At 37.0% G+C, this 26,152-nt stretch overlaps 2 protein-coding genes across 2 annotated transcripts in view; one reads left to right on the top strand and one right to left on the bottom strand.

Moving 5' to 3' along the window:
* Positions 1–192: 192 nt before the first annotated feature.
* mios (missing oocyte, meiosis regulator, homolog (Drosophila)) overlaps positions 193–26,152 on the top strand; it is a 44,617-nt gene continuing 18,657 nt past the window's right edge. Inside the window, exon 1 of the mRNA XM_044118305.1 lies at positions 193–497. The gene's annotated coding sequence lies outside the window, so the exon portion shown is untranslated. The remainder of the gene's footprint in view (positions 498–26,152) is intronic.
* col28a1b (collagen, type XXVIII, alpha 1b) lies at positions 1,091–25,857 on the bottom strand. Its single transcript, XM_044118303.1, has 35 exons — positions 25,816–25,857; positions 24,787–24,988; positions 22,184–22,749; positions 20,853–20,873; positions 20,720–20,770; positions 20,232–20,285; positions 20,101–20,145; positions 19,999–20,025; positions 19,872–19,916; positions 19,746–19,790; positions 17,636–17,689; positions 16,431–16,499; positions 15,561–15,629; positions 15,303–15,371; positions 14,890–14,958; positions 14,692–14,760; positions 14,065–14,133; positions 13,583–13,651; positions 12,668–12,739; positions 12,018–12,086; positions 11,870–11,941; positions 11,191–11,259; positions 11,046–11,114; positions 10,907–10,975; positions 10,750–10,818; positions 10,340–10,408; positions 8,849–8,917; positions 8,620–8,688; positions 8,433–8,513; positions 8,286–8,321; positions 7,848–7,884; positions 6,520–7,074; positions 4,167–4,354; positions 1,869–2,148; positions 1,091–1,756 (listed from the first exon to the last, which is right to left on the bottom strand). The coding sequence occupies exons 1-35, from the start codon at positions 25,846–25,848 to the stop codon at positions 1,587–1,589; spliced, it is 3,669 nt and encodes a 1,222-aa protein (XP_043974238.1). The 5' UTR covers positions 25,849–25,857; the 3' UTR covers positions 1,091–1,586.

The following is a 26,152-nucleotide window of genomic DNA, read 5'->3' as shown; positions in this document are numbered from 1 at the left end:
TGCTTCTATAAATAGTCCAGCCACTTTCTGGCAATAACTTGATGGTGATATTTTTGTGTCCGAAACTAGCATTTCCAAACCACTTTGTTGATCGACAGATACTGCGTCCTTCTAAACATTACATTTTAAACCTCCCAAGTCACGTTCTACGACCACTGCGCCGTTACCTAGCAACCCAAGCGGAGCTCCAGTACTTCGGTCAGTTGGTTTTACCCATAGATATGAATACGTAGCATGTCTACTGCTAGCTTGGTAAAAATCAGCCCCTTGTTCTATTTGTTTCGTACAGAGGGTCTAGGCTCTCGGTTGCTTCCTGGAGTCGTGGACTGTGCTGAAGTCTTACATTTGAGCTAATCACTACCGTTTGTCCCCGACGTGCGCCAGTTCAACGCTAAGAAACGTCTCGGAAGTTGCCTGCGCTGTAAACGACCATATTCTACTGCAAAGAGAGAAGAGACGAGCTGACGGAGGTGGCTGCTGATGTTCATTCAGTATTTGTAAGTGTCGGTCTGAACGGCTTCGTTCACTTTATCTGCTGCCATTGCTAAAACTACAGGCAGACTACAACAGCAGCACATAAAAACAACGTCATCGTTCGCAACTTCTGTTTGCTGATTGGCATGGAATTGGGCCGCTTTTCATTGGCTGATGCCCATTCTACGCGGTCACGTGCGTTTGCAGCCATTTTCAAGTCATTTGTAAGTGTAAACGTCGAGTTGGGGGTGTGGCCAGCAGCAGCTTATTTGGATTTAAAGTGAGAAGAGGCCGTAAAACAGATCAGGAAGGAGCTCCAAATAGGCAGGACTGGGCAAACTAAAATCTCATTATCTAAGAATGATTTTGTCCAAAAAATTAAATGTAATGAACATTTTTTGTATAGCCCATCCTAGGAAGGACAGGTCCACTTTAAGTAGAGGAGTGTTTTTCAAAATGGGACCTCAAAATTGGAGGGAAGATGAGGGGAAAGAAGCAGAAATAAAAACATTTAATCTATTTTTTGTAACAATACAAGTTTATTATAGTTTACCATAAAATCAAATGTTTAATTATTATTATAAAATATAAGTTGAAATAACCTAAATATCATTGCCATGCTCATCTTTCTGATTAGAAGATAGTCAAATTGGAGGACAAGCAAATATTTAGCTTAATTTTACACTTAGGACAAACAATGATGCAAAGACAATTTCTAGAAACCGTTACCTGTTAGTTGAATTTATTTTATTCAATCTTTGGCAGCCTTTTTCATATTTAAAGTTTCTGTTAGTATAAATCTTTCATCAACCACCAGGAGGGACTGCAGTCTTCGCAGAACCATCCTTTTCTGTGCTATTGCTTTATTCACACAATATACCAACATTTCCTGTCAACAGTATAAAGAAAACATTTATTCATGACCATCCTCTTACATTGTAAAATTGTAATCCTTTGTTGATTTGATCTAATCACTTCATGGTTAGTAATGCTCAATAATAAAGAGAAATGAAAGCACTAAAGAGGAAGTTACTGGAACAGTCACATGTATACCAGACCAAAATGTTTCACTAGTGTTTACTTAATAACATACATTTTTATTGCTAAGATGATTAGACCTTTACACAAGTTTCTCTACATTTCTTCTCCGTATCAAACCGGTTTTGGTTTCCTTGACAGCCGCCAAACCAGAACTGGGCACAGGAGTTTGATGTGGCATCATAGTACCACTTCACCACGTAGTCCCGACATGGGCCTGGATCCAGGTTCTGGCTGCAACCCGCTGTTAGTGGAAAAAATGTCACAGTTCTCAGGAAAACAATATTTGGTCTGGAAAGAAAACTTAATTCCTTACAGATTGAACTCAAAACTGTTCTTCAGTCCAAATACTGTACCTGATCTCCGGGTGTCTGATGGCTTTAGTGGAGGAGAAATTACCAAAGACTCTTTCTTGGTCAGAGCCCTCGTTGAAGCACCGGCTTGTCCGTTGGCTCCAGGCTTTTGGTGTTTGGGTTTGTTTGCATCAAATGGTGGGAGGAACTCTTCTACAGGTCGGTAAAGCTCCCTGTCAAAGAAGGGGAACCTCTGAGGTTCTGAAGGATTTCTGTCCTCGTCTGTGTTTGGTCTCTCGGGAAGGACCAACTCCGGCTCTAATTGGGATGATGGGTAACCTGGCTGTTAAAAAATATATATTTAAATGAACTTAATAAACTGCTCATGTGTGACCCCTTCCATAAAGAAGGAGACTTATCTATGTTTCTATTACAAATGGGAGCAGAACCTTGTCAATGTTCTGCTAATGTTGAAAACTAATTTCGCAATTAGGGTGTTTCCATTAAATAAGAAACAGTTCAAATTTGATGTAAATAAATTTTACGCTGTAAGTCTTCTTCATTTCTGCCAGCAGTAACATCCGGTTGTTATGTGAAAATGTTTCCATTGCAGTTTTGCAAAACACACCAACTCCGATACAGCTGAAAAACCCAGATGACCTTAGCGCAAAATCTTTTTATCAAAATGAGTTTTTATGACATTGAAGTGTTTCCATTAAGCAAATGTATTTTTGGAATTCTAATTTGCAACTCTATGGTTAGTATAACTATAGTTGTTACAATAACAAGTACAAAATACATCAGTACATCAGCTGTGCTTCCATTAACAATAACATTGCGCAAATTGGAATTACAAAAATAAATCTGTTTAATGAACACACACCAGTCTCAAAAAACGTTTTTTTATAAAAGGTTTTTGCTCTAGGATGAGGTGGTTTTTCAGCTGTATTGAAATTAGTGTATTTTGCAAAAAATGATTGTTTTCTGGTGTTTTTTCACATCACACAAGTCATGTGATCAACAACCAGATGTTACTACTGGCAGAAAAAACGAAGATGATGACAGGAAGTGGTAGGAGGATGATGTCATGGCATATTATTTAATGATTTATCGTGTAAATAAACATTCATGTGTAAAATTGTGTTTTTTGCCATTTCTGGAATATCTCTAAAGTTTTTGCACACCTTTGAAATAGGGCTGGAGGATATGAGAAAAATGTTATATCTTGATATGTTTTTGCAATATCACGATACACTATATATATCACCATATTCTTAAATGAGCTCCAATGTTATTTAAAACTATAGATCCCTTACAGCATGATATCACCCACGCACGTTCGCCCCCATATCCCTGCTAGACTTAAATGTAAGCTCATATAAAAAGGGATGCCGGGATGTGCTGTGGTGGCGCAGGGGGTAAGCACAACCCACATAAGGAGGCCTTAGTCCTCCAGGCCGGCCTGGCAACCTTTGCTGCATGTCTTCCCCCTTCTCTCATTACCCACTTTCCTGTCACTTGACTATCAAATAAAGGCCACTGGAGCCAATAAAACCTTTAAAAAACTGTAACGAACTGAATGTTATGCTCCATGTTTGAGTGTTTTTGGTGCTGAATCCTGATACATAAAGTTGCGCTGTTGTCAGTTGCTATGGCAACGAGTCTGCGCGTGTAAAGCCGACACCAGCGAGAAAAAAAAAAAGAATGAGTAGTTTTGAGTTATTTTTCCATTCCACAGCACTAAATGAATCATACCAAGGTCTCCAGGTTTCACTTTAAAGGACTAGTTCTCCCGCGGCAGCGCGGCTATTAACGGCATGTAAAATAGTCTGATTAGTTGGTGAAATAAATTTGTGGTAAAACCTTTTGTGGCAATAGTTTTATAACATGTTTCGCAAATTACCACATTTTGTTCGAAATCCTCCATCTAAAATCCAAACCACTGCCAAATTATTGATCCAGCGCTGTTTCTCTTCGGAACTAGACTAGTTCATCTGATTCGTCTTCAGGTACCGTCTCATTCAGCCGCTCGCCTCAAACTCTCCTGTCATCATGTTGTTTCTTCTCACAGTTGATTGGTAGAACATTTTCAGGATGGGAGGGGAGAGGAACTAGTGATGCATTTATAGGGTGTCGGATAAACCATACTCGCAGTGAATTTGACGGCGAAAGTTTATTTGAATAATTTATTCTCGATAGTTGCGATATAGCCATTTTAACTATTGTAAATTGAAAATATCGCAATATATCGAGTATACTCGATACATCGCCCAGCCCTACTTTGAAATGGAAAAGCAGCTACCGATAAGGTAAAGTTGGACTGTTGTGACCAAGATAAGAGAAAAAGTTCCTTCTTCTTACCACTATCTTGCCCCTCCTGAAGTCTCCTGGGAAAGTGGGAGTGTCTCCGCCCGTCCTGGATGGAGCTCTTCCATTATTACCAGTCCCTTGTGAAATCCCAGGAAGAAGGAATGTGGCTATCGTTGGGTGGTCAAAGAGGGCAACCTTTCCTTCTTCAAAGACACAACGCAGGAGTCTTTTCTCAAGAACTGCAAAACCAAAATATCAACCATGAGCCTGAAGCTTCGTTGGGTTTCATTCAGACCAGCAGTTTGTTGTTGTTGTTGTTTTTAAAGCAAAACTCAGTCTGAAATATGCACATCTATTTATGCTTTTTTAAAATCTAAATATTCACTACACAGGAAGTTAACTTATGGGAACATCTGCTCTCTGGCCCAACGATGTGTTGCAAAATGACGGTTGTATATTTTGAATGCACCCTAAATGTTTTATTTTTAAGATTAGTCAGACATTAAAACCAATAATGACAAATTGTGAAAAGAGAAAGAAACATATTTTGACCATGTTATTCATTAATTTAAAAGTGTCAGTTTCAATTTAAATATTTATTTAACAAGTTAAATGTTTAGTTTACAATCTAGATATATCGAGCTCCAAACTATATATTTAGAAACTAAATATATATTGCAAAACTTAATACTTGCTTCCTAAATATCTAACTATATGTTTAGTTTAAACTAAATAGTTAATTTGGATCATACCTGACTAATTAAATATTTAGCTTCAAATTAAATAAATATAAGACATACACTGCCTGGCCAAAATAAAAGTCGCCACCTGGATTTAACTAAGCAAATAGGTACAAGCCTCCTATTGGATAAGTACTGCATAGGCGATTATCTTTCAGCTGGCAACAAGTTATTTAACCCCAGCTGATGCAATGAGTAACTCCTCATTTCTTAAACAACCATGGCAAAAGACACATCCTGTGGTCGTGGAAAAGACGTTAGTCTGTTTGAGAAGGGTCAAATCACTAGCATGCATCAAGCAGAGAAAACATCCAAGGAGATTGCAGAAACTACTAGAATTGGGTTAAGAACTGTCCAACGCATCATTAAAAACTGGAAGGATGATGGGGAACCATCGTCTTCCAGGAAGAAATGTGGTTGGAAAAAAATCCTGAATGATTGTGATCAGCGATTACTTAAACGTTTGGTAAAATCAAATCAAAGAAAAACAACAGCAGAACTCAGGAGTATGTTTAATTGTGAACGCAAAAACATTTCCACACGCACAATGCGAAGGGAACTCAAGGGGTTGGGATTGAACAGCTGTGTAGCCGTAAAAAAACCTCTAATCAGTAAGGCTAACCAGAAAAAAAGGCTTCAATTTGCTAGGGAGCATAAAGATTGGACTCTGGAGGAATGGAAGAGGGTCATGTGGTCTGATGAGTCCAGATTTACCCTGTTCCAGAGTGATGGGCGCATCAGGGTAAGAAGAGAGGCTGGTGAAGTGATGCACCCATCATGCCTAGTGCCTACTGTACAAGCAGTGCTATGATCGGGGGTTGCTGCAGTTGGTCAGGTCTAGGTTCAGCAACATTGTGTGCCCAAAGAATGAGGTCAGCTGACCACCTGAGTATACTGAATGACCAGGTTATTCCATCAATGGATTTTGTCTTCCCAAATGGAACGGGCATTGGTGAAAAATTAATGCAACACTGGATGGAAATAAATCTTGTGACACTGCAGAAGCTTATTGAAACAATGCCACAGCGAATGCGGGCTGTAATCAAAGCTAAAGGCGGCCCAACAAAATATTAGAAAGTGTGACCATTTTTTGGTGGCGACTTTTTTTTTGGGCAGGCAGTGTATTTGGGACTGGAAAAAGTTTAGAGAAGTTGTACAAGGTGTGCTTGAATGTACCACAGATAGCTGTTGGGCATTCATAAATGTAATTTACATAAAAAGCTAAATGTTTACTTTACAAACTAAATATTTAGCTCCAAACTGCCAACTAAATATTTACCTTATTAGGAACATATATAGCAAAAACCAAATATATTTTTAGTTAAATATTTGGTTTGAAGTTAACTATTCAGTTTATTAACAAAATATTTAGCTTGCTAACTATTTAGTTTAAACTGAGACATTGTTTAATGAATAAGTTACATAAAGAAAAAGGAGCAGCACATGTAAATGTCTGACTTTGGAAAATGTTGTTCTAATGTTGTTCCTAATATCCTGGCATTTACCCAGCATGGATATTTTATTGATATTAACTGAGTTGAATAAGAAAAGTTTAGAGTGATTTAATGTGAAGGAAAACATGTTAGTGTTTGGAAACAATTGGTTCAAACTGTAGCTTAGTGCTCAAGGTAAAACAAAATGCCATACGATTATGAACATGTCACCTTTAAGCACTTTGAAGTCTTTGATCAGGAACATGTAATCCTGGTCAGGATCTGAGGCGATGAAGTTGAGCTCCCTCTTGAACTCCTCTGAGTTGGGGTCACTTTCGTTCACAACGCCAATAACAAACCTCTCAATTTGACTTTCATTAGCTTTCAGAACCGCGCTCTCCAGGCTAACCACGTCCCTCGAGTCAGTCTGTCCATCTGTGATGATGACCGCCACCTTCCTCACATCCCGCCGTGCCGCCTCAAACATCTGGTTGGCTTTTTCGATGGCGCTGCCCGTGTAGGTTCCCTCGCCCAGGTAGTCCATGGCGTAAACTGCGGATTTGACCTCGTCTGCTGTGGCTTCCTGCTTGAGGTCGACCACGACTATGTTAATGTCGCTGTAGAGTACAACACCCACACGCGTGGCGTTCCAGCTGACTGTGGTGCGGTCCACCACAGCGTTCACCAAGTCTTTGATCACTTGGAAGTTTTGAGGCCCCACGCTCTCTGAGCTATCGATTACAAAGACCAGTTCCAGAGGTTTTTGCTTGCAGGACTCGCTACAGTCTGATGAGGAAGAGCAGATAAAACAGAGGAGGGTGAAGAAGGTTTACATTGGTAAGAGGAAGACACGCTCAGCATCAGCTGCGTTTCCATTGACTATAAATTTGCACAAATTCGCTTCATGTGTTTTTCAATAAAAGTCTTTGCACTAGAATGAGAAGGTTTTTCAGCCATATCAAAATTGGTGTATTTTTCAAAGCTGCAACTTTTTTTTCTCATTGCACGATGTGATCAGCAACCGGATGTTACTACTGGTGGAAACTTTGAAGAAGACAACAGGAAGTAGGAGGAAATTGTGTTTTCTTGACATTAGCGGAATATTGACAAAGCTTTGTGGACATTTGCAATGGAAATGCAGCTACTGTTTGCATCAGTTGGAAACATACCAGTTTAAAAATAAACGTTTTTTGATCAAACGTTTTACGCTAGTATCAGATGGTTTTTCAACCATATGAAAATTTGTGTTTTCCTCAGAACTGTTATGGAAACACTTTTTTCGCATCACATGAGTCATGTGACCAACAACCAGATGTTACTACTGGCAGAAAAGACTAAGAAGAAAACAACAGGAAGTGGCAGGAGGATGATGGTGCAGCATATTTTTTAATGACTTATCGCATTAACAAACTTATTCACCTGCAATTTTAAATGTAATTCATATGTAATAAACACTACAATTGTGGAAAAAAATATTTTGACCATAGAAGATTACCAACAAAGTTTTGCGCACATTTGTAATGGAAAAGCAGCTAATGTAGCTAAAATTAGAGACTTACTGCATATCTTTCTGATTAGCTCTATAATCTCAATCTCCTGTGGAAAAAAAGAGCAAAGATTGATTAAAAACTAAGGTGATATACCAGGGATATCAAAACTTTTTGTCACATGGACCACAATCAAGTGAAAAGGACTCAAGAGAAAATTAGTTTTCCCTTCTTACCAATAAACTAAGCCACAGTACTTTAATCAAATTAAGTAGTCAGATTTCTTGATGTGTAAACTTTGGACATCCCTGTTTTATACAGTATACTGCTGAAAGCTGAGCTGCTTAGAAAATATATTACAAATTACAAAATCTTTGGTTGAATGAAAATAATTTCAAATCTTGAATCTGCAAGGTGTCTAAATAATCTTGAACTCAAAATGGCTTCAGATTAGAAGTTTGTGAAGTATTTTAAAGCATTTATTATTGAAAAATAATTCTTTACACTCACTGTTAGTCCAGGTTCCCCTTTCTGCCCCATTCTGCCCTGTTATTCAAAACAGGTCATATACAATGAGCTATGCATTAAATACTAAAACTGAACTAAAATCACAAACTATCAACCAGTGATAGAATATCTGGTGACAAAATGCATTACCGCAGATCCTTTATCTCCTGACTGTCCAGTCTGTCCTCTGTCTCCCTTTTTTCCAGTCTCACCTCTGAGTCCTCTGTCTCCCTGCAGGAGCAAAGTAACACAAACATCTTCAGCTTCTTCTCACATAATTTAAAATTATAAACAATAGAGTTTTATTTCAAAAACAAATTTAAGAATAAAATAGTACCTTGTCTCCTTGCAGACCTTGTCCTGGAGGACCTCTGGGTCCTGGAATCCCCTGAAATCCACGTTCCCCCTGGAAAAAAAATAAACTCCCTTTATAAGGGATTAAAACATAGCCACACTATCTCTAGAAAGGAAGTGTTTTTTATTAAGAACAACAGTGTAGATGTGGGTATGTTGTATTTTATACAGTAATTCAGCTACCAACGTTTTAGTGCAGAATAAATTGGTACCTTCTCTCCTTGTGCACCTTCTCCTGGTAAACCTGGAAGGCCAGGAGGTCCAGCCGGACCTGGTGAACCCTGCAGGAAACAACATTTTTTTAATTACAGACAGCAATAGCAATCTAAAGCCATTTGTAAACTAAATTATAAAACTTAATCTAACAGCAAAGTTTTTTTAAGTTTTTTTTAAAGGGGACCTATTATGCAAAATACATATTTTAATATTTTTATATTTCCATTTGGGTCTCTACTGCTTCTCTAAACAACCCAAGTGATTAAGAAAAAACAACCAGCTGTTTTCCGGCAATAAGTTAGTGTTCTTTCAGGGTTTCCCCCAGAAAACTTGCTAAGCCTGGTGGTCAGGGCACCGAGTCGGTTCACCAGCAGTCCACCGTGTTTTTGTATTAAAGATGCTAAGTATATTGGGGCGTGCCGTGGTGGCGTAGGCGATAGCACGACCCACGTTTGGAGGCCTTGAGTCCTCGACGCGGCTGTTGCAGGTTTGACTCCCAGACCTGACGATACTTGCTGCAAGCCTTCCCCCTTTTCGTTCCCCCTTTCCTGTCAGCCTACTTTCATATAAGAGACACTAGAGCCAAAAAAAACCCCTGGAGGGTAACAAAAAATGCTAAGTAGACAGGAAAAGTAAAAATACTACTGAGTAATTATATGTTACGGGAAAACATCACCAGTGAAACACTATTTAAATCTACAACTAGACTTAAAAGCAACTAATCAAAAAATACAATTAAAATGAATATTAATTATTTGCACTTCTGTTTAATCCAAATTAAGTCAGTGGTTCCATAAGGCCCCTCAGGGCTTCAGGGGCCCCATAAAGGCTAATATTTTAACATAGACCACAAATACATAAATTCTGTAATATAATGTGTGAACTGTAGTGTATGTTGTGTGTAATGTCTTAAGCTGCTGGGACCTTGAATTTTGAAGTTGAAAGAACAATATTCATAGTTAAATTGTTTTGTTTTAAAGTGTTTTGTTGTTGACTTACCATCCAGAAACCATTTGCTGCATTCTTGTTGGTTGTGCAGAAGGCTCCACTTCTGCCTTTCAAATATGTATGGTTGCATAATTATGCATCTGTTTGCAACTGTTGAGTATAAACATTGAGTTGGGAGGGGTGTGGCCAGCAGCAGCTTATTTGGATTTAAAGTGACAGAGCCCTAAAATGGCTCATTCAGAAAGGAGTTCAAAATAAACAGAACTGACCAGACTAAAATCTCATCAAGCATGATTTTGTGCAAAAACCGTAGTGAACATGTTTTGCAATAGCCCATATTCTTATCCCAACCAGTTCAAGGAGGCATAATAGGTCACCTTTAAAAATATGTTTGCATCTTATAAAACCTGTTTGTAGATCAGACATAAAATCTTTTGTCTTACTATCCTCTCTACTCCAGTGACTTGGAGAGATTCCAGAGTTCTAATTAAACCCAAAAATATTTTATTCAGAATTTGTATTAAATGTTAACTGATTACCTTAGGACCGATCAGGCCAATTCCTGGAGGCCCAGCAGGACCAGGCGGACCAGGGAAACCCCTGTCCCCCTGAAAATCAAATGGACTTACTTAAGACAACATTTATTGATGGTTTTATCAATAAATTAGTTTTTACAACCAAGAAACCATTTGCTGCATTCTTGTTGGTTGTGCAGGAGGCTCTACTTTTGCTTTTCAAAGATGTACAGCTGCATAATTGCAACTGCACATTAGCAAAGATCATTTTTTCCATTATATTTTTCTATGATCTGTATTTATATTACACATCAGTGGTTCTTTACATCATAGAAACATTGAAGTTTTAGTAAAATATTATTTATTTTATAATTTTTTTGTGTAAACTTTTGTTCATGAAATCATGTTTTCATGCTGTATGGTGAGACATTTACCTTGGGCCCTGGCAAACCAATGCCATCAAGTCCAGTCTCTCCTGGCAGACCAGGAAGTCCTGGGAGTCCCTTTTAAAAAACAACAAGATCTTAGTGGACTTGCCTGCAATACCGAAATTAATAAAAAATAAATCTTCTTGAGTTGTTTGGTACTCACTGGAGGGCCGACGAAACCGTCACCTTTCGGTCCTGGAGGCCCAGGAGGACAAGGCGGCCCTCGGTCGCCCTGCAGAAACAGACTTGGACTCACTCTACAGATTTCCAGTGAAGATCATGAAAACCTGAACTGGTCTCACCTTGGGTCCAGGTAAACCAACTCCAGGCTCTCCCATTGGTCCAACCGGACCCGGTGGACCTTGATCCCCCTGAACAGAAAAATAAATAAGTAAACTGTTGTTTGTGAAAGATGTGAGGGTTCTAGTTTGAGAAACATCCACTGACCTTGGGACCAGAAATGCCCCTCCCTGGAGGTCCAATCGCTCCTGGCAGTCCGACGTTTCCTGGATCGCCCTAAGACAGAAATAATTATTAGAGGACATTTTTAAAAGAGAAAAGTCATGAGATTTTACTTCTTAGAGAGACTTTTATACAACGGAATATTAGGGCCACAGTCAGAAAATAAAAATAATTAATTATGAGACTGAAGTCATAATATTATGAGAATAAAAGTATTTTTATAGTAATTTGATGATGGTCATATTACAACCTTATTCTTGTAATATTATGACTTTATTTTCAAAATATTATGTCTATTATTTTAACTTTAATGTTATTTAATCTTATATTATTTTGACTTTATTCTCATACATCTTTATTCTCATAATATTATGACTTTATTTTCTATTGCAACTTCATTCGCAAAATATAACTTTATTCTTGAAACATTATAAATTTCTCCTGATATTATTATGACTTCCTCCTCATGACGTTATGATTTTATTCTTGGAATATTTTGATTTTATTCCCATACAATTTTATTCTCATCATTTTATTAATTTTTCCTTGTGATTAATTAATTAATTAATTTTAATTTTATGGCCCCAACACTCCGTCGTACTTTTAAGTACTTTGAAAAATAATTAACTCCATTAACAGATTTTCCTACTCAGGCTTCCCATACCTTTGCACCCGGTGGTCCTATTGGACCGGATGGACCTGGCTGACCTCTGCTGCCCCTGTCTCCTTTGTCGCCCTGCCAAAGTGTCATCAAAATGTTTTACTTTAATCGGAAACATTTTGTTCTTTAACAAATGTCCATTAATCGCTACCTTTCCTCCAGGAACTCCTTTCCCGGGAATCCCATCAGGTCCTTTGGGTCCTGGCAAACCAACATCACCCTATTGTTTGTTTTAAGATAAAGTCAGAGTAGAATACAGAAAAAATAACGAACTGGTTTGAAATGTGTCCATTAGGGATGCAAGTTATAGATTAATGAGTAAGTCTAAAGTTGATTGATCTTATTGATCGATTAACGATTCATTGATTTAAAAAAATAAAAGTTTTCTCTTGCCGATCGTAATAATCTGACGCTGCTCCGTCATGCAGTTCGGTTGTGGTGATAACTTTAGGATCTTACCGAGTGTTATATTTCAAACCGAACCGCATAAAGTGCTTTTTCCATCCCACAACTCCTTTGAGCCGTTTCCCTCTCACGTACTGTTATGGCCCCGTCGCCTTTTTTAAATCTTGTATCAACGGCTCCATTAAGGATGGCCAGCGGCGCCCTCTGCTGGATGGCGGCCAAATTACAACACTAAAAAAGAGGTCTAGAATAGAATAGAAGTACTTTATTCATCCTAAAGTGAACGTTATTAGTTATTAGATTGGAATTACTTCTTATATGATAAACATTAAACGTAAGTCGATTAATTGTTTGCATCCCTAATTTTCACAAAAGAGAAAAGTGCTTAAATTGTACTTTTTGTCCTGGACTCCCATCCTCTCCCGGTAAACCAGGGAATCCTGAAGAACCTGGAACTCCAGGATCACCCTAAAGAGAGGAAAGGAGATAAAAATGAAGATTAGACTGTTCTCAGATTTGTAAAAAGAAAATATATGGGATGCATATTAAAGAATATACAGTATAAGTTAACTTGATTTATTTTTTTTTTAGTTAATTGCAGGGCTTGTAATTAATCAAATTTAATTGCATTATAATTGAAAATATACATCTACAAAATAAACATATACAATTCAAAAACCATTGTTGGTGCTAAAGTAGTAAATAGACATTTTCCATCCATCCATCCATTTTCTTCCTCTTATCCGGGGTCGGGTTGCGGGGGTAGCAGCTTCAGAAGGGAGGCCCAGACGCCCCTCTCCCCAGCCACTTCTTCCAGCTCCTCCGTGGGAATCCCGATGGATGGATGGAAAATTAGGTTACTCAACCATCAGATTGATGAAAAGTGCTATTAAACCCATTCGGCTTCGAAGTGTTTCCGCAACGCCCGATCATTCATGTAAATCCTTCGAAAAATACTTTAGAAATTATGTGGATTGCGGAAGCTAACATTTGCTCATAATTTACATTTGCTTTTAGCACAAATTGCACTCGACAGCCTTTTCCAGCGTCAGATCAGATCGTTTTTAGAAGTGAAAATTAACCCCTACTGGACCCAGAGAAATCCACAGTCATCGCTTTGTTTGTGGATTTAGCCTGTGCCTAAGATTTATGGGCGTACCAGAAACGTACAACAAAGGTTCCGGCTTGGGACTTTTGTATGTAAAAATTAACAAAAAGGAAATTAAAATCAATGTAATTAATTAATTGAAATTAACATGTTAATGTACCACCTCTTGTTTATTTCTCTGTTCCAGATGTGGTTGTACATACTTTTGGTCCTGGTGCTCCCACACCCCTCTCTCCTGGTAGTCCAGGCTCACCCGGAAGACCCTGATTCCCCTAAAAATAATCAGTCAGAAAGTATTTTTAACATTGCAGTAAAACTGGTGGAGCAATCTGCATTACACTGTTTTGTTCCATTATCAAGTCAAATGGCAGAAAAACAACTATCCAAACATATAAAACATACATTTGTCTGTTGTGAGGTAGAGATATAGGCTGTTGCTTTTTGTGAAAATAAACTATAATTTGAAGAAACACACATGGTAGATTTCAGTTTGGACCATAAACAGAGTCCAATCGAAATCTTTACATTGAAAATAAAACTCTAATCTGAATTTCAAATCTAAAATAAATTGGCTTAACTCCCTGAACTTAATGCAAAACATTTATATTTTAATTACTTCACCAACAACAGCTCATGTAAATTTAACTCAGTCCAAACAACAGTAACCTTTAAATTTAGTCCTTACCTTTGGTCCCATTAGCCCTATTCCTGGAGTTCCTCTGGGTCCTGTAAGTCCAATTGGACCCTGGACTCCCTAAGAGACAGAACATTAGGTTTTACACTTCAAAAAATAAATAGCAGAGATTAAGTGGGGATTTCTGGAGGTTTTCATTTGCAGCCATCCTTTCTGAGCTATACCACAAAACCTTAAGTTAGACTTAAACGTTCTACTATGTTCTGCATCATCAACATTCACAAGAGAGAAAAAAATATCACAGGGTTTATATGGGTGCTTGAAATCCTTGAATTTCAATGCAGTGTTTTTCAAGGTTTGGAAAGTGCTTCATTTTTGTCCAAATTGATTCTGTTTACACAAATCGAGTGTTTATATTTCATAACATAATTACTTAAAGTACATTTTGCATCCCACACTACTTAGACCGTTTCTCTTTACCACTCAGGTAATGGCCGCCATCTTTATTCCCACATTACCTGGCTGCCTTTAAGAATAACTAGTGGCGCCCTCTTTTGGATGGCAGCCAAACTACAACACTAAAAAGCAGGTATCTGGACGATCTCAGTGATTTGATAGGAACTAATGACAATTAATCATAAGTCAATTAATGGTTTGCGTCCATAATCTAATTTGTACCTTTTCCCCAGGAAGTCCAATTCCTGGTTCACCAACTGGACCTTGGGGTCCTGGAAGCCCATAGTTACCCTGAAAACAATGATTACAGAGCCAGTTCTGAAAAACGTGACAACTACAAGAACAAAAACAGCAAAACAAAACAAAAAAACAACTGGAAACAGTTAACCTTAATTAATAATTAATGTTTTATTTCTGTACCTTGTCACCTTTGATCCCAATACCAGGAGGCCCGCGGTTTCCTCGTGGACCTTCAAATCCTCTGTCCCCCTGTAATAAAAATAACAAATTTTAGCACAGAGTTTCCTCAAAATATTCAGGTTATAAATATATTTATGCTTTTACTTCCAGGGGTCATAAAACATTTTAAGTAAAGGAGATTTTTTAAAACTTTTCTTTTTACAAGATACTGAAGTCAAACATCACTCTGGGTGTTTTTGACAAGACTTTGTTTGACTGAATCATTAAATTAAACAAATTACAAATTTAATTTAATAATGAATCTGAAAAAAGTAATAAAAATTGTAAATAATACTTTATGTGCTAAAAATATTTTCAGTCATAAACATGAGAAGTTCTACAATGCTGGATGCCAGCATTGTAGAATTACCCACTTTTGGTCCTGGAAACCCTTCTCCTGGGATTCCAGGGTTTCCTTGGGATCCAGCTGGTCCTTGGGGGCCCTAAAAGAAACACTGATCTGAATAAAAACATTTATTTATACTGCTGTGGAAAAATCATCCATAACCCCTTTTTATTTTTCTGTCAACTTTGTCACTAGTGTGAGGGAAAACTAACATTTAATTGTTTCTGATGGGAAACAGAAATAGTGCTGCAGAAGAGCCCCATTCAGTCGGTACATTCATACTCACAGGCGGACCTGGATCTCCTTTCCCAGCTGGTCCTATTCCACCGGGTTTTCCCTGAACTCCCTTTTCACCCTGTAAGCAGACTAAAGCTTCAAACTAGGGCTGATTAATTGGATTAATCGTAAATAATCATTAATAATCTATTATTGAAATAATCAGCAACTAATTTGGCACTTGATTAATTGTTAACTGGAGTACACAGACTAAAAAAAAAATAAATTTGCTGAGTGTGTTGTGAAAAAACCCACAACACACTCAGAGCAGTAATTAAGCCAAAACTTTCCAACAGACCCTTTGTCTGTAAATATGTTGTAACCAAAACTCCTTGACTGGCGTAGCTTTATTTCACCCAGTTTAAATACTTTTTAAAAAATGTCCTATTAAGCATCGTTTTCTATGCAATTATTAATTGGTTAATAAAAATTTTTTTTAGAATTTAAAAAAAAAAAAATAGCAAATCCAATCTTTGCTACTAATGATCAATTGTACATTACAGGAATGTTGTGAATAAAATTATTTTCTTATTTAAAAAATAATTAAATTATTTTCTTGTTTGCATCTTTCAAAGTATTTATAACATTGTATAAAACAATTCCTACGTGGTTAGATGAAAATTTCTAATTCTATCCAATTAATCGACAGAATAATTGATAAAAAGGCAATAATTAAATCATTACTAGTTGCAGCCTGAAGACAAAATCTTGTGACACAAAGCCTGCGGTTAAAATGCAGTTTGAAGTTATTTAAAATGTTTCAGTCACACATAAACTCGATAAATTGGGATTTTTTTGCTTCATATTTTACTTTTCTAAAGTAAAAATGAAAGCTTAGACATGGATCACATGTTTTATTGAGATTGTATAAGGAAGTCACCTTGGCTCCCGGAGGACCGATCCCAAAGTCTCCTGGTGGTCCAGGTTCACCAGAATGCCCTCTGTCCCCCTGAGGGAGGCATGACGGCAAATTAACAGAGTTGGTACAATGTTGAATTAAATCACAACCAGTAACCACTGGTATGCAGCATTACACAGAAACCCAACCAGTATGGCTGCTTTAATTTATAAATAAAACCTTTGAATGAATATACAAAGTTTTTTGTCTCCATAAATCAAAACACAAACTTATTAAAAGCTTTTTAAACGCCAACTCCACATGTTTTACACATTTTATACATGTGGATAACACATGAATGCTCAATTGATTAACTTGATAAGGAGAATGTATAAATGTATTTTTCAAATTTGAAGAAAATATTTTCAAAATCCATATATTCCACATATGGATAAAACATTTCCAAAACCATAACTAATCTTTCACACTCACAAATTAATCTAAAACCATGTTTCACATGTGTAAAAGTTCCCAAATTAACATTTTCACATGTAAAAAAAATATTAGGAAACCAAAGGCTGCAGTGGTTTCCTATAATGCTTGAATTTAACTGTAGAAAATAGATTTCAAATGTTATAAAGAATGAGAAAAAAGTTTATAAAGTTTGACTTTAAGCTCTGATAAATTAAAAGATTTTAACATTTAAAGGAATAATAAAGTTTATTTTGTAAAAATGTAAATAAAATAGCTTCATAGTGTGATTGTTTTGTTAACATATTTATGCACGTTTGTGTTTCAGTTTGTCCTTCAACACGTCTCAGCAAATACTTTAAAATAATTAACAATAATCAGCAAGAATAAGATGGACAAACCTCTTTCTGAGTCTGTCAGAGATAAATAAAGCCTTCAATCAGATCTTTCTTAATGTGTTCTTGTATTGTTATGCCATCACCATTATATTACTAAAAATGGTTTTATTATATTGTTTATTGCAATAATATTATCGCTGGACAATTTATCGTCCAGCAAAATTTGCTATCGTGACAATTGTGAACACATATTTTTGTGCAATTGTAACTTTCACATTTTTAAAGTATAACATATTTTTGTTCTTGCCAAACAAAAACAAAAAACAAAACAAATATTTCTAAATTGACCTTAAAGAAACAGGCTTTGAAAAACTGTGCAGTCAGTAAAAAAATAAAGTGATTTTAGTCATTGAAATTAGAAGTATTATAAAGTCTTACTTTAGGTCCTGCTGGGCCTTCAGGTCCAATGTCTCCCACTGGTCCTATTTCGCCCTGCAAAAAAACAAAAAACCCGCATGGGAACATTCTTTACTATCATCAACAAGTTTTTTTCTCTAAAACTTCTTTTCTTTGTCATCTGATAGAAAAAAAATCTAATCAAATCGTTCATGAATGGGTTAAAAATTGTGAGTTACATTTGGTGGCCAGCCAACATCAACAAGCATGGCTTTCATTCCAATTGATTATCAGACCATGCTCATGAAACAACAAGGCTAGACCGGCTCTTTGCTAGTAGCGCAGGAGAAAAAAGAATGGTGGCCAGGTCCTTCCACTAATCTCACAGCACAAAGTCTGATCCCAATAAAGAATAACATCCTGCAAGCCTGGATTTCACACCTTTGGTGTCGGGATTACCAATAATCCAAAACTCACATTCCATTAGTGCAGACAGGACTAAAGTTTTTCAGGTTGAATGAGCGGAAGACAGACGGTCTGATGAGGGCAAACCCTGATGTTCTTGTTTTAATGTGGCTGCCGGATAGCAAAATGACTGCCATGGTGCTTGTAATGGAGAACATGGATACTCGAAGAACAATAAAAAAGCTGGAGGGGAATCGGACCCTTCCGAATGTCATCCAGGTGGAACAGAAGAATCAGAGCGGATGTGACCTTTTGAAGGCCACTTACACTACAAAAACACAAAATCATACCAAGTACTGTTGGTGTACTTTTTAGTGGAATTATCTAAATACACTGGAAACAAAACAAAACAAAATTACAAGTAACTTTTCAGCAAGATACAGGATCGTGTTTTAAATAAACAATTGCTTAAAATTGATTAAAAAGGAACTAGTGCCACTGGCAGACTACTTCACTTATAACAAAACATTTATTCCACTCTACAAATTATATAATCTACCAATATTAAGAAACTGTTTACTTTAAACAAGGTCCTATATTGTGCTGAAAAATTACTTGCAAGTTAGTTTTGTCTTATTTCAGTAGAAACTATTTGCAGTAGAAACTCGACCCAAAATACTTGGTAAGATTTTGTGTTTTTCAGTGAAGCTTAGCATGATACTAGGCTGAACGTTTATATACTACATTACTGCCAGGGGGTTGTCACAGTGTCGGAGGGGGGTAAATGGCATTGGGACCAGGGTCTGCACAGCAAAAACACAAACTCACACCAAGTATTGTTGGTCTATATTTTAGTGGAAATATTGTAATACATTTGAAATGAGATCAAACTAAGTTATAAGTAACTTTTCAGCAAGATATTGGAGCTTGTTTTAAGTCCACAATTCCGTAATATTGATGAAACAGTATTAGTTCCACTGCAGATTATTTCCCTTACAGCATGGGAAAAATGTCTTGATAAAAATTAAATAACTAGTACTTTATTTTAAAATCAATATTAAGGAATTATTTTTCTTAATATAAACTCCTATGTATCCTGACCTGTCTTATTTCAAATGTAGATATTTCCACTAAAAAAAGACCAAAATTGCTAAGATATTCTGGTTTTGACGCATAACGTTTACCTTTACACATTGTTATTGTTTTGAGGCGTTTCGAAAAATCAACCGTTTCAAAAACCGCCTTAAGTTACATTCTACGGGCACTGCCCCGTTACCTGGCAACCTCAGCCAAGTCCAGCTCTGTTACCTAGCAACCACAGCGTAGCGCCAGGAATTTTGGTCAACTAGTTTTACCGCAGTGTGCGCTATACAAAGGCTGCTGGAAAGGCCAAGTGTTTTGTTGTTGACTTACCGTTCAGAAACAGCTTTCTCCGTTCTTGTTGGTTGTACAGGAGGCTCTTTTTCGGCTTTTCAAAAATGTACGGTTTGTATAATTGTGCGTCCGCAATTCACACATTTTGACATGTGAGCGTAAACGTTGCTAGCTGAAGCTTATTTGGATTTAAAGTGACAGAGCCCTAAAACAGGTCATTCTGAAAAGTGCTCAAAATAGACAGAACTGACCAGACTAAAATCTGTAAGAATGTAATGAAAATGTTTTTATAGCCACTAAACATATCCTAACCTGTTCAAGGAAGCATAATAACTCACAATTATATAAAAAATTAGACCCCTGAAAGCTCTACCTGTTCTCCTTTTAATCCCGGTGGGCCTGGAGGTCCTTCAAGTCCCTGAAAGACAAGACTTGTCTCACCACAAAGGCACAGTGTCTGTGACGTTCAATAAAATATTTAAATGAACTTTAGTCTTACAGTGGCACCCTTTCCCCCTGGAAGACCACAGTTTCCTTTCATCCCCTGCAAGACAGACTCAGCTGCTTAATGTCTAAGGAAACTCACATTTTTTAAAATTAAACAAATAAACAACACTGTAACTTACCTTGTTGCCCTTAAAGCCTGGAAATCCCTGGAAAGAGATCAGTTACAAGTGATTCATCATGATGTTAGAAGCAGAACAAGCAATGATTTGGTATATTTTTACCTTTGAGCCATCATTTCCTGGTTTGCCATTTAATCCAGGTTCACCCTTTAAAAATAACCCACATCACACTTAGTTGCACAGAATTAAACAGTAAACCATTTTATAAGCACTTCTTTTAGTTTAAACTTAACCTTCGCTCCTTTTTGACCCGATGGCCCTTCGTCGCCTTGGTCTCCTTTTCTTCCCTGTTTTCAGAATAAGCACAACAATTAAAAAACAACCAGGCAGTTTCCACTCTTCAAGAACACTTCATGCAAGCTTTAAGGTTGTCTTTTAAAATATCTTTGAAAACCAACCCAAAGCTGTCATTACTTTTGCACCAGCACCAGCTGTTCTAGTAACGTAAACAAAACTGAATAATGTTGTTATATAGTCCTGGGTTTTCAGAGATCCACATAACTATCTGCATTTTCAAGTTATCATTATGAAATAAAAACATTTCACATTTCTTTTCAAAGTGTTGGTTTCAGATCATGAAAACATTAAGTATTAAAATACATGAAAAAAATTGTTTTGCAATATAAGAAAATCTATTTTATGGAATGTTGATGAAACTTTTTTGTGTGACTTCAACTCAAAACACGAACATGTTTGTTTTTTTAAAAGATTACAAACTTACAGGACTGCCTGAACTGCCTTTCTCTCCTTTTTCACACACACATGGTGGGCACTGAGAAAGAAATAACTGTTAGAGCAGGAATTTACAGATTTAGTAGCAAAAATAAAATGATTAAATTTGTCTACAAACTCACGCCTTCTACTGCGACAGCTCCCTGCAAGAAAAGCAAAACAAAATCTGTCAGAAATTGTTTGGTTCAGTTTTATTGTCCTTCACTAACAGTGATGAATATCTCACATATTTGTATCAAATTCTATTTAATCGCAACAGTTTTGGTGTTCTTTGCAGAGGAGAGCTCCACAGCAGGGCTGCTGGGCACTTCCTCTGGCATTTTTCTTAGGAAATTTTCCATTTTCTACCTTGATGAGCAAAGCAATTTGAAAAATCAGAAAGATAACCATCGCATTTGGCATTTTCCTGAATTTCGCCTCTGTCCCACAGAGGCGAAATTCAGTGGATGAAGATATTTCTTTATTATAGTATATAGTAGATATATATAGTTTTTTTTTACTTAGATTTTATAATGATATAAAATGATATAAAAGTGTGTGTGTGTGCGTGTGTGCGTTTGTTTTTAATACCTTGTAGGGATCATTTTCCTGACCATACTACGTTGTGGGGACCCACTGCTCTTTATGGGGACCGAAGCCTGGTCCCCACAAGTGGAAAAACTGTTTTTGGGTCAGGGGTCAGATTTAGGACTAAGGTGGGAATTGAGTTTTGATTAGGATTAGGGTTAGGAATGTAATGGATAGGGTAAAGGTAAGGGTAAGGTTTAGGCTGTAGAAATGAATGGAAGTTAATGGAAAGTCCCCAGAAAGATAGCCGAGCAAACATGAGTGTGTGAGTCTGCGTGTGTGTGTGTATAAAAAGTCTTGAATTCTTGAAAGATCATATATACCGTATTTTCCAGGCTATAGTGCGCACTTTAATATAAGCCGGATCTACACAGTTTAAATAAGAAAAAACTGGAAACGTACATATATATAAGCTGCATTGGGCTGTACGCCTCTGATATCTCTGACGCTCTCGGTTTTTCTCCAACGTCGAACCATGGATTTGTTTACGCCGAGCTTAATACGTGCAGCAGCTCTATTTCCCTCCTGCACTGCCAGATCGATAGCCTTCAACTTACAAGCTGCATCATATGAACTTCTTTGACTGGTTTCCATGATGAGGGGGTATGAGTTTGAAAACATTTCTCCTGGTGGTTGAAAAAAAAATCCACAGAAAAGCCGCACCGGGCTATAAGCGTGGGGGGAAAATAGCGGCTAATAGTCCAAAAAATACAGTACATTACACATATATGAGTATATCTGGCACTATTAACATGAATTTCATTCAAGGTTGAGATTTGGGCTGTTTTTGGGGAGTTTGGTGTTTTTTTTGTTGTTGTTTTTAGGCTTGAAACTGTCAGTCAGATCTGGCAACCCTGTTACCATGCCATCTGACCTCTGCACTCACCATCTCTTTGAGCAGCTTCTCTTGCAATTGGGGGTCCTCCATGCTGTGGACGAACCGTTCTGCAGGGGAACTTGCGATGGCCTGGATCTTTTCCTTGTTCTCTTTCTGAAAGGAGACATATGATAACCCGACAGTGAAGATCTTGATGCCGTGGCGCTTGGCCTCTTCGGCAGCCGCAATCACGTTGGGGCTGCGGGGATGGTCGACTCCGTCGGTCATGAGCACCGCGATCCTGACAGCCTCCTTTTGCGTTTCCTGCAGCAGCATCTGCGTGGCGTTAGTGATGGCAAACGAGGTGAAGGTTCCTTGGCCGATGTAGCTCATGTCGTTGATTTTACTGTGGAACAAGTCCAGGTCTTTCCACTCAACAAATCTGTGCTCGACGGACACAGAGCTGCTGTACTGGAGTGCAGCCATTCGGATCTTCAGCGAAACGCCGTTCATCTTGAGCATAGAGAGCTTTGTGCTGAACCTCAACACAAAGATCTTCTCCTGCTGGAATAGTTTAGTTTTTGCACTTTCAGAGCTGTCCAGAATGAAAATCACCTCCAGGCTACAGTTACGTCCTGCGAGTCAAGCAAATGACAGACAGTAAAGCACTCTAAACGCTGACAGTGGATCTACTTTCCTGAGCTACGCAACCTTTTACAAGAACATAAATACTTTTGTGCTAAATTACTTATTATGCTGCTACTCTCTTAGTACTTGGCAAGTAGGTTTTTCTTATTTGAGTTGCTATCCTTCATCCTTATTATGTTTTATACAAAAACAAAATCTTCACGTTGATGATTTTGCAATTAATGTCCAAAATGGAATCTCTGCACTGGCACAACTTTCTCAGTAGCTGCATTTCCATTACAAACGTGCCCAAATCTTTGTCAATGTTCTGCTAATGTCCAAAAAGACAATTTTACAATTGTAGTTTCTTTTAAATAAGAAACTCCATTAAAATATGTTTTTTTGTGTGAAAAGTCATTAAAAATCATGTAATTTAGCTTCCTGGTATTTAAGCTCTTCCTCTTCTTTCATTTACGGATGGATTCTACCCTGAATTTCAGATTTATTGTCATTAAGAATCTCTCTGATTTTTGATGACTTGTTACATTTGGGATCTTTAACCAAAAACCTTTCAGTTGTGACAATGCTTTCTTGCTTACAAGTAACTTCAGTCCCAGTACAGACATAGTATTTCTTTTGGTCCTGTCACCCACTCTCTTCACCGGTGGGGTCAAGTTTTCTACAAGTTGCTAAAACTAAAACCTGCTCCAAAATACGATGTGGACTCTTCTTGGCAGTTTTGGTTGCACAGATCACACACGGCTTTAGATTGCATCCGCTCTAGAAAAGTAGCTGCCATTAGTTTGAAGACAGTGTTGGCCTGACCTCAAAGGGATTCACTGGAAAAACAAGGAAGACATGCAGGATGTGCTGCATGTGTCGTACAAAGATACGGGAATGCTTCATTGTCATGAAATAGCAAATAGAATAGTTTGCTATGATATTAGGGCTCCATAGATCAGTTTTGTCCTGGATTTCTGTTTGTTTGTTCTTTATTATGAGGTAAACAAGATGAATAAGGTCAGTAAGAAAGAATGAACAGACAAAGAAAATGTGTAAAAATATTATGTTAAATGTTCCAGTGTGGTCTGTTAACTATGATTGCGACGGAAGATTAAATATTTTTGTATCACAGCTTTTTAAAATAGTCTGGATAACTTGAATTAGTTGTTTTTATTAATATATCAAATAATTTAGGTGGTTCCAGTGGTTTATTACCTAAGTTTGTTTTAGATTTAATGGTGGATTTAAGTTGTTGATGGCAGAGGAAATTAACTTTTCCAACTTTCTCCCTCTAGGTCAATTCATTGAATGATATAAATTGATTATATTGAAATAGGTTTTGAAGTTTATGAATTGATGACGGGGTTGTTAAAAATCAGATTGAAGGGTTTATACAAGGCGACAATCTGTTGATTCTGGTAACTTTCCATCAAAGAGTTTAACACTGCAAAAACACAAAGTCTTACCAAGTATTTTTCATCTAGTTTCTAGTGCAAATATCTTAATGCACTTGAAAAAAGCCAAACTAAATTACAAGTAACTGTTCAGCAACATTTAGGAGCTTGTTTTAAGTTAATAATTCCTTAGTACTGATAAAAAAGTAGGCAGATTATTGCCTTGTAAGAAGGGACAAATGTCTTGATCCAAGTGAAACAATCTGCCAATTTAACTAGTAGTTCTTCATCAATATTGAGGAATTATTGATTTAAAACCAGCTCCTATATTTTGCTGAAAAGTTACTTGTAAGTTAGTTTTGTCTTATTTCAAGTGCTCTAAGAAATGTCCACTAGAAACTAAACCAAAATACTTTCTAATTGTAGCTGGTGGGAACTGTGTAATTGTTTTAGTTTATTGTGTTTTTTAGTGTTTTTGATTAGCTGTCAGTAATAGAAGTTGATGTGGGTGAAAGTTTGGAAACAAAACAAAGTCCTTTGGGAAAAATAAACAACTATTAAAGGAGGTTGAACATGACTTTTAAAGACCTACCAACAAATAAATGTTACCCCTTTTAATCTGTCAATAATCAAGTAAGTCAAACTCACCAAGAGGATAGAAAGACTTCGTAACAAAGATACCATTTCCTCCGTCGTCTTGCAGTTTGTAGTTGCTGCTTTTTGCCTCCTTCCTCCTCTGGCCTGAGGCGCCGTGCGTGAAAGCGAGCAGAAGAAGCCAAAGCCCCACGCCTCTGATTGGACTTCTGTGCAGGAACATTTTCAAACTGAGAACCTGCAGCAGGTGGAGAAACTGATACAAGAAATAAGTGTTTAAAACGCAAAACAAGCAGAGAGCCGGCGTTTGCATGACTGTAGATTCAGAGAACCCGGACAAAAATGGATCAGAGATTTAAATTAAGTGACGTTAGTCATTCATTTCATAGAACCGCATGTAAACAACAACTTTCACTTTGGATTTAAACACTGAACAGCAGAGTTGGGAGTAACTAGTTACATTTACTCCATTACATCTACTTGAGTAACGTTTTTAGAAGTATTTTTACTACGCTGTACTTTTTACTTTTACTTTAGTTATTTTATGACAAAGTGTTTCTACTTTTACTTGAGTAAAATTTCAGGATTTTCTACCCACTGAATAAAAACCAAACATGTTTTAACCAAAAATTCGTCAGACACAGATACACACCTGCAGTTTTTGTTAAAGTTTCAAAAGTTTTTTATTGAAAGAAACTGACTTGGAAAAAAAACATATTTTGCATGATTTTATTATTTTTTGTTACTTATATGAATTATTGTCATTTTGGTCCTTAAAATACCAAAATTTCCACTTAACTCCACATTTTGCTCAATTTAATGTTGTAATTTTTAAATATTAAATGACTGATAATTTGGTCAGTTACTCAGTATTTGAGTGGAGTTTTTACCAAATGCTTTTTTTTTACTCTTAAGTAAAAAAGTAACTTTTACTTGAGTACAATTTTTAGGTACTATATCCACGTCTACCTGATGATGTCAAATACTGCAGCTAAAACTTTGCATTTGTCTGCAAACACGTACAAAAATTAAAAGTTTAAACAAAATGAAAAAGGTTTTAAATGGACTGGAATGTTGCTTTACCTCATTTAGTGATGGTGAGTGACTCTTGTTCATTCATCTGAGGCTCTTCGGGGCATTTCTCTGTTCCCACAACATCGGGTCTTTATAAACTCGACCGACATGACCAGCGGAGCAGCAGGCGAGCTGATACGCCGTGGCTTACTGCCAACCTTTTAATCTTGGGTGAGTCACAGTAATGTTGGGCTTTGTTATTTCAGAAGAAAATATGAAGCTGGTAAAAATGAACTAAAACTGTACATTCACTTTAGAAACATTTGATGTAATTCACTGCAAAAACAACATTTTACCAAATACTTTTGGTCTAATTTATAGTGAAAATATCTTTGTACACTTGAAA

Source organism: Gambusia affinis, linkage group LG05 (genome assembly GCF_019740435.1).
Source record: "Gambusia affinis linkage group LG05, SWU_Gaff_1.0, whole genome shotgun sequence".
NCBI lineage: Eukaryota > Metazoa > Chordata > Actinopteri > Cyprinodontiformes > Poeciliidae > Gambusia > Gambusia affinis.
Note: the sequence above shows the minus strand (reverse complement) of the source record. Positions and strands in the feature narration are given on the sequence as shown.

What these genes read in the sequence shown, in the direction of transcription:
- col28a1b (XM_044118303.1), bottom strand. Translation starts at nt 25,848, where the DNA reads ATGAACAAGAGTCACTCACCATCACTAAATGAG. An exon ending in TCGGTCCTCCGGGAGCCAAG is followed by an intron (nt 15,630 to 16,430) that starts GTGACTTCCTTA and finishes GTCTGCTTACAG; the next exon opens with GGTGAAAAGGGAGTTCAGGG. An exon ending in TGGGAGCACCAGGACCAAAA is followed by an intron (nt 12,740 to 13,582) that starts GTATGTACAACC and finishes TCCTCTCTTTAG; the next exon opens with GGTGATCCTGGAGTTCCAGG.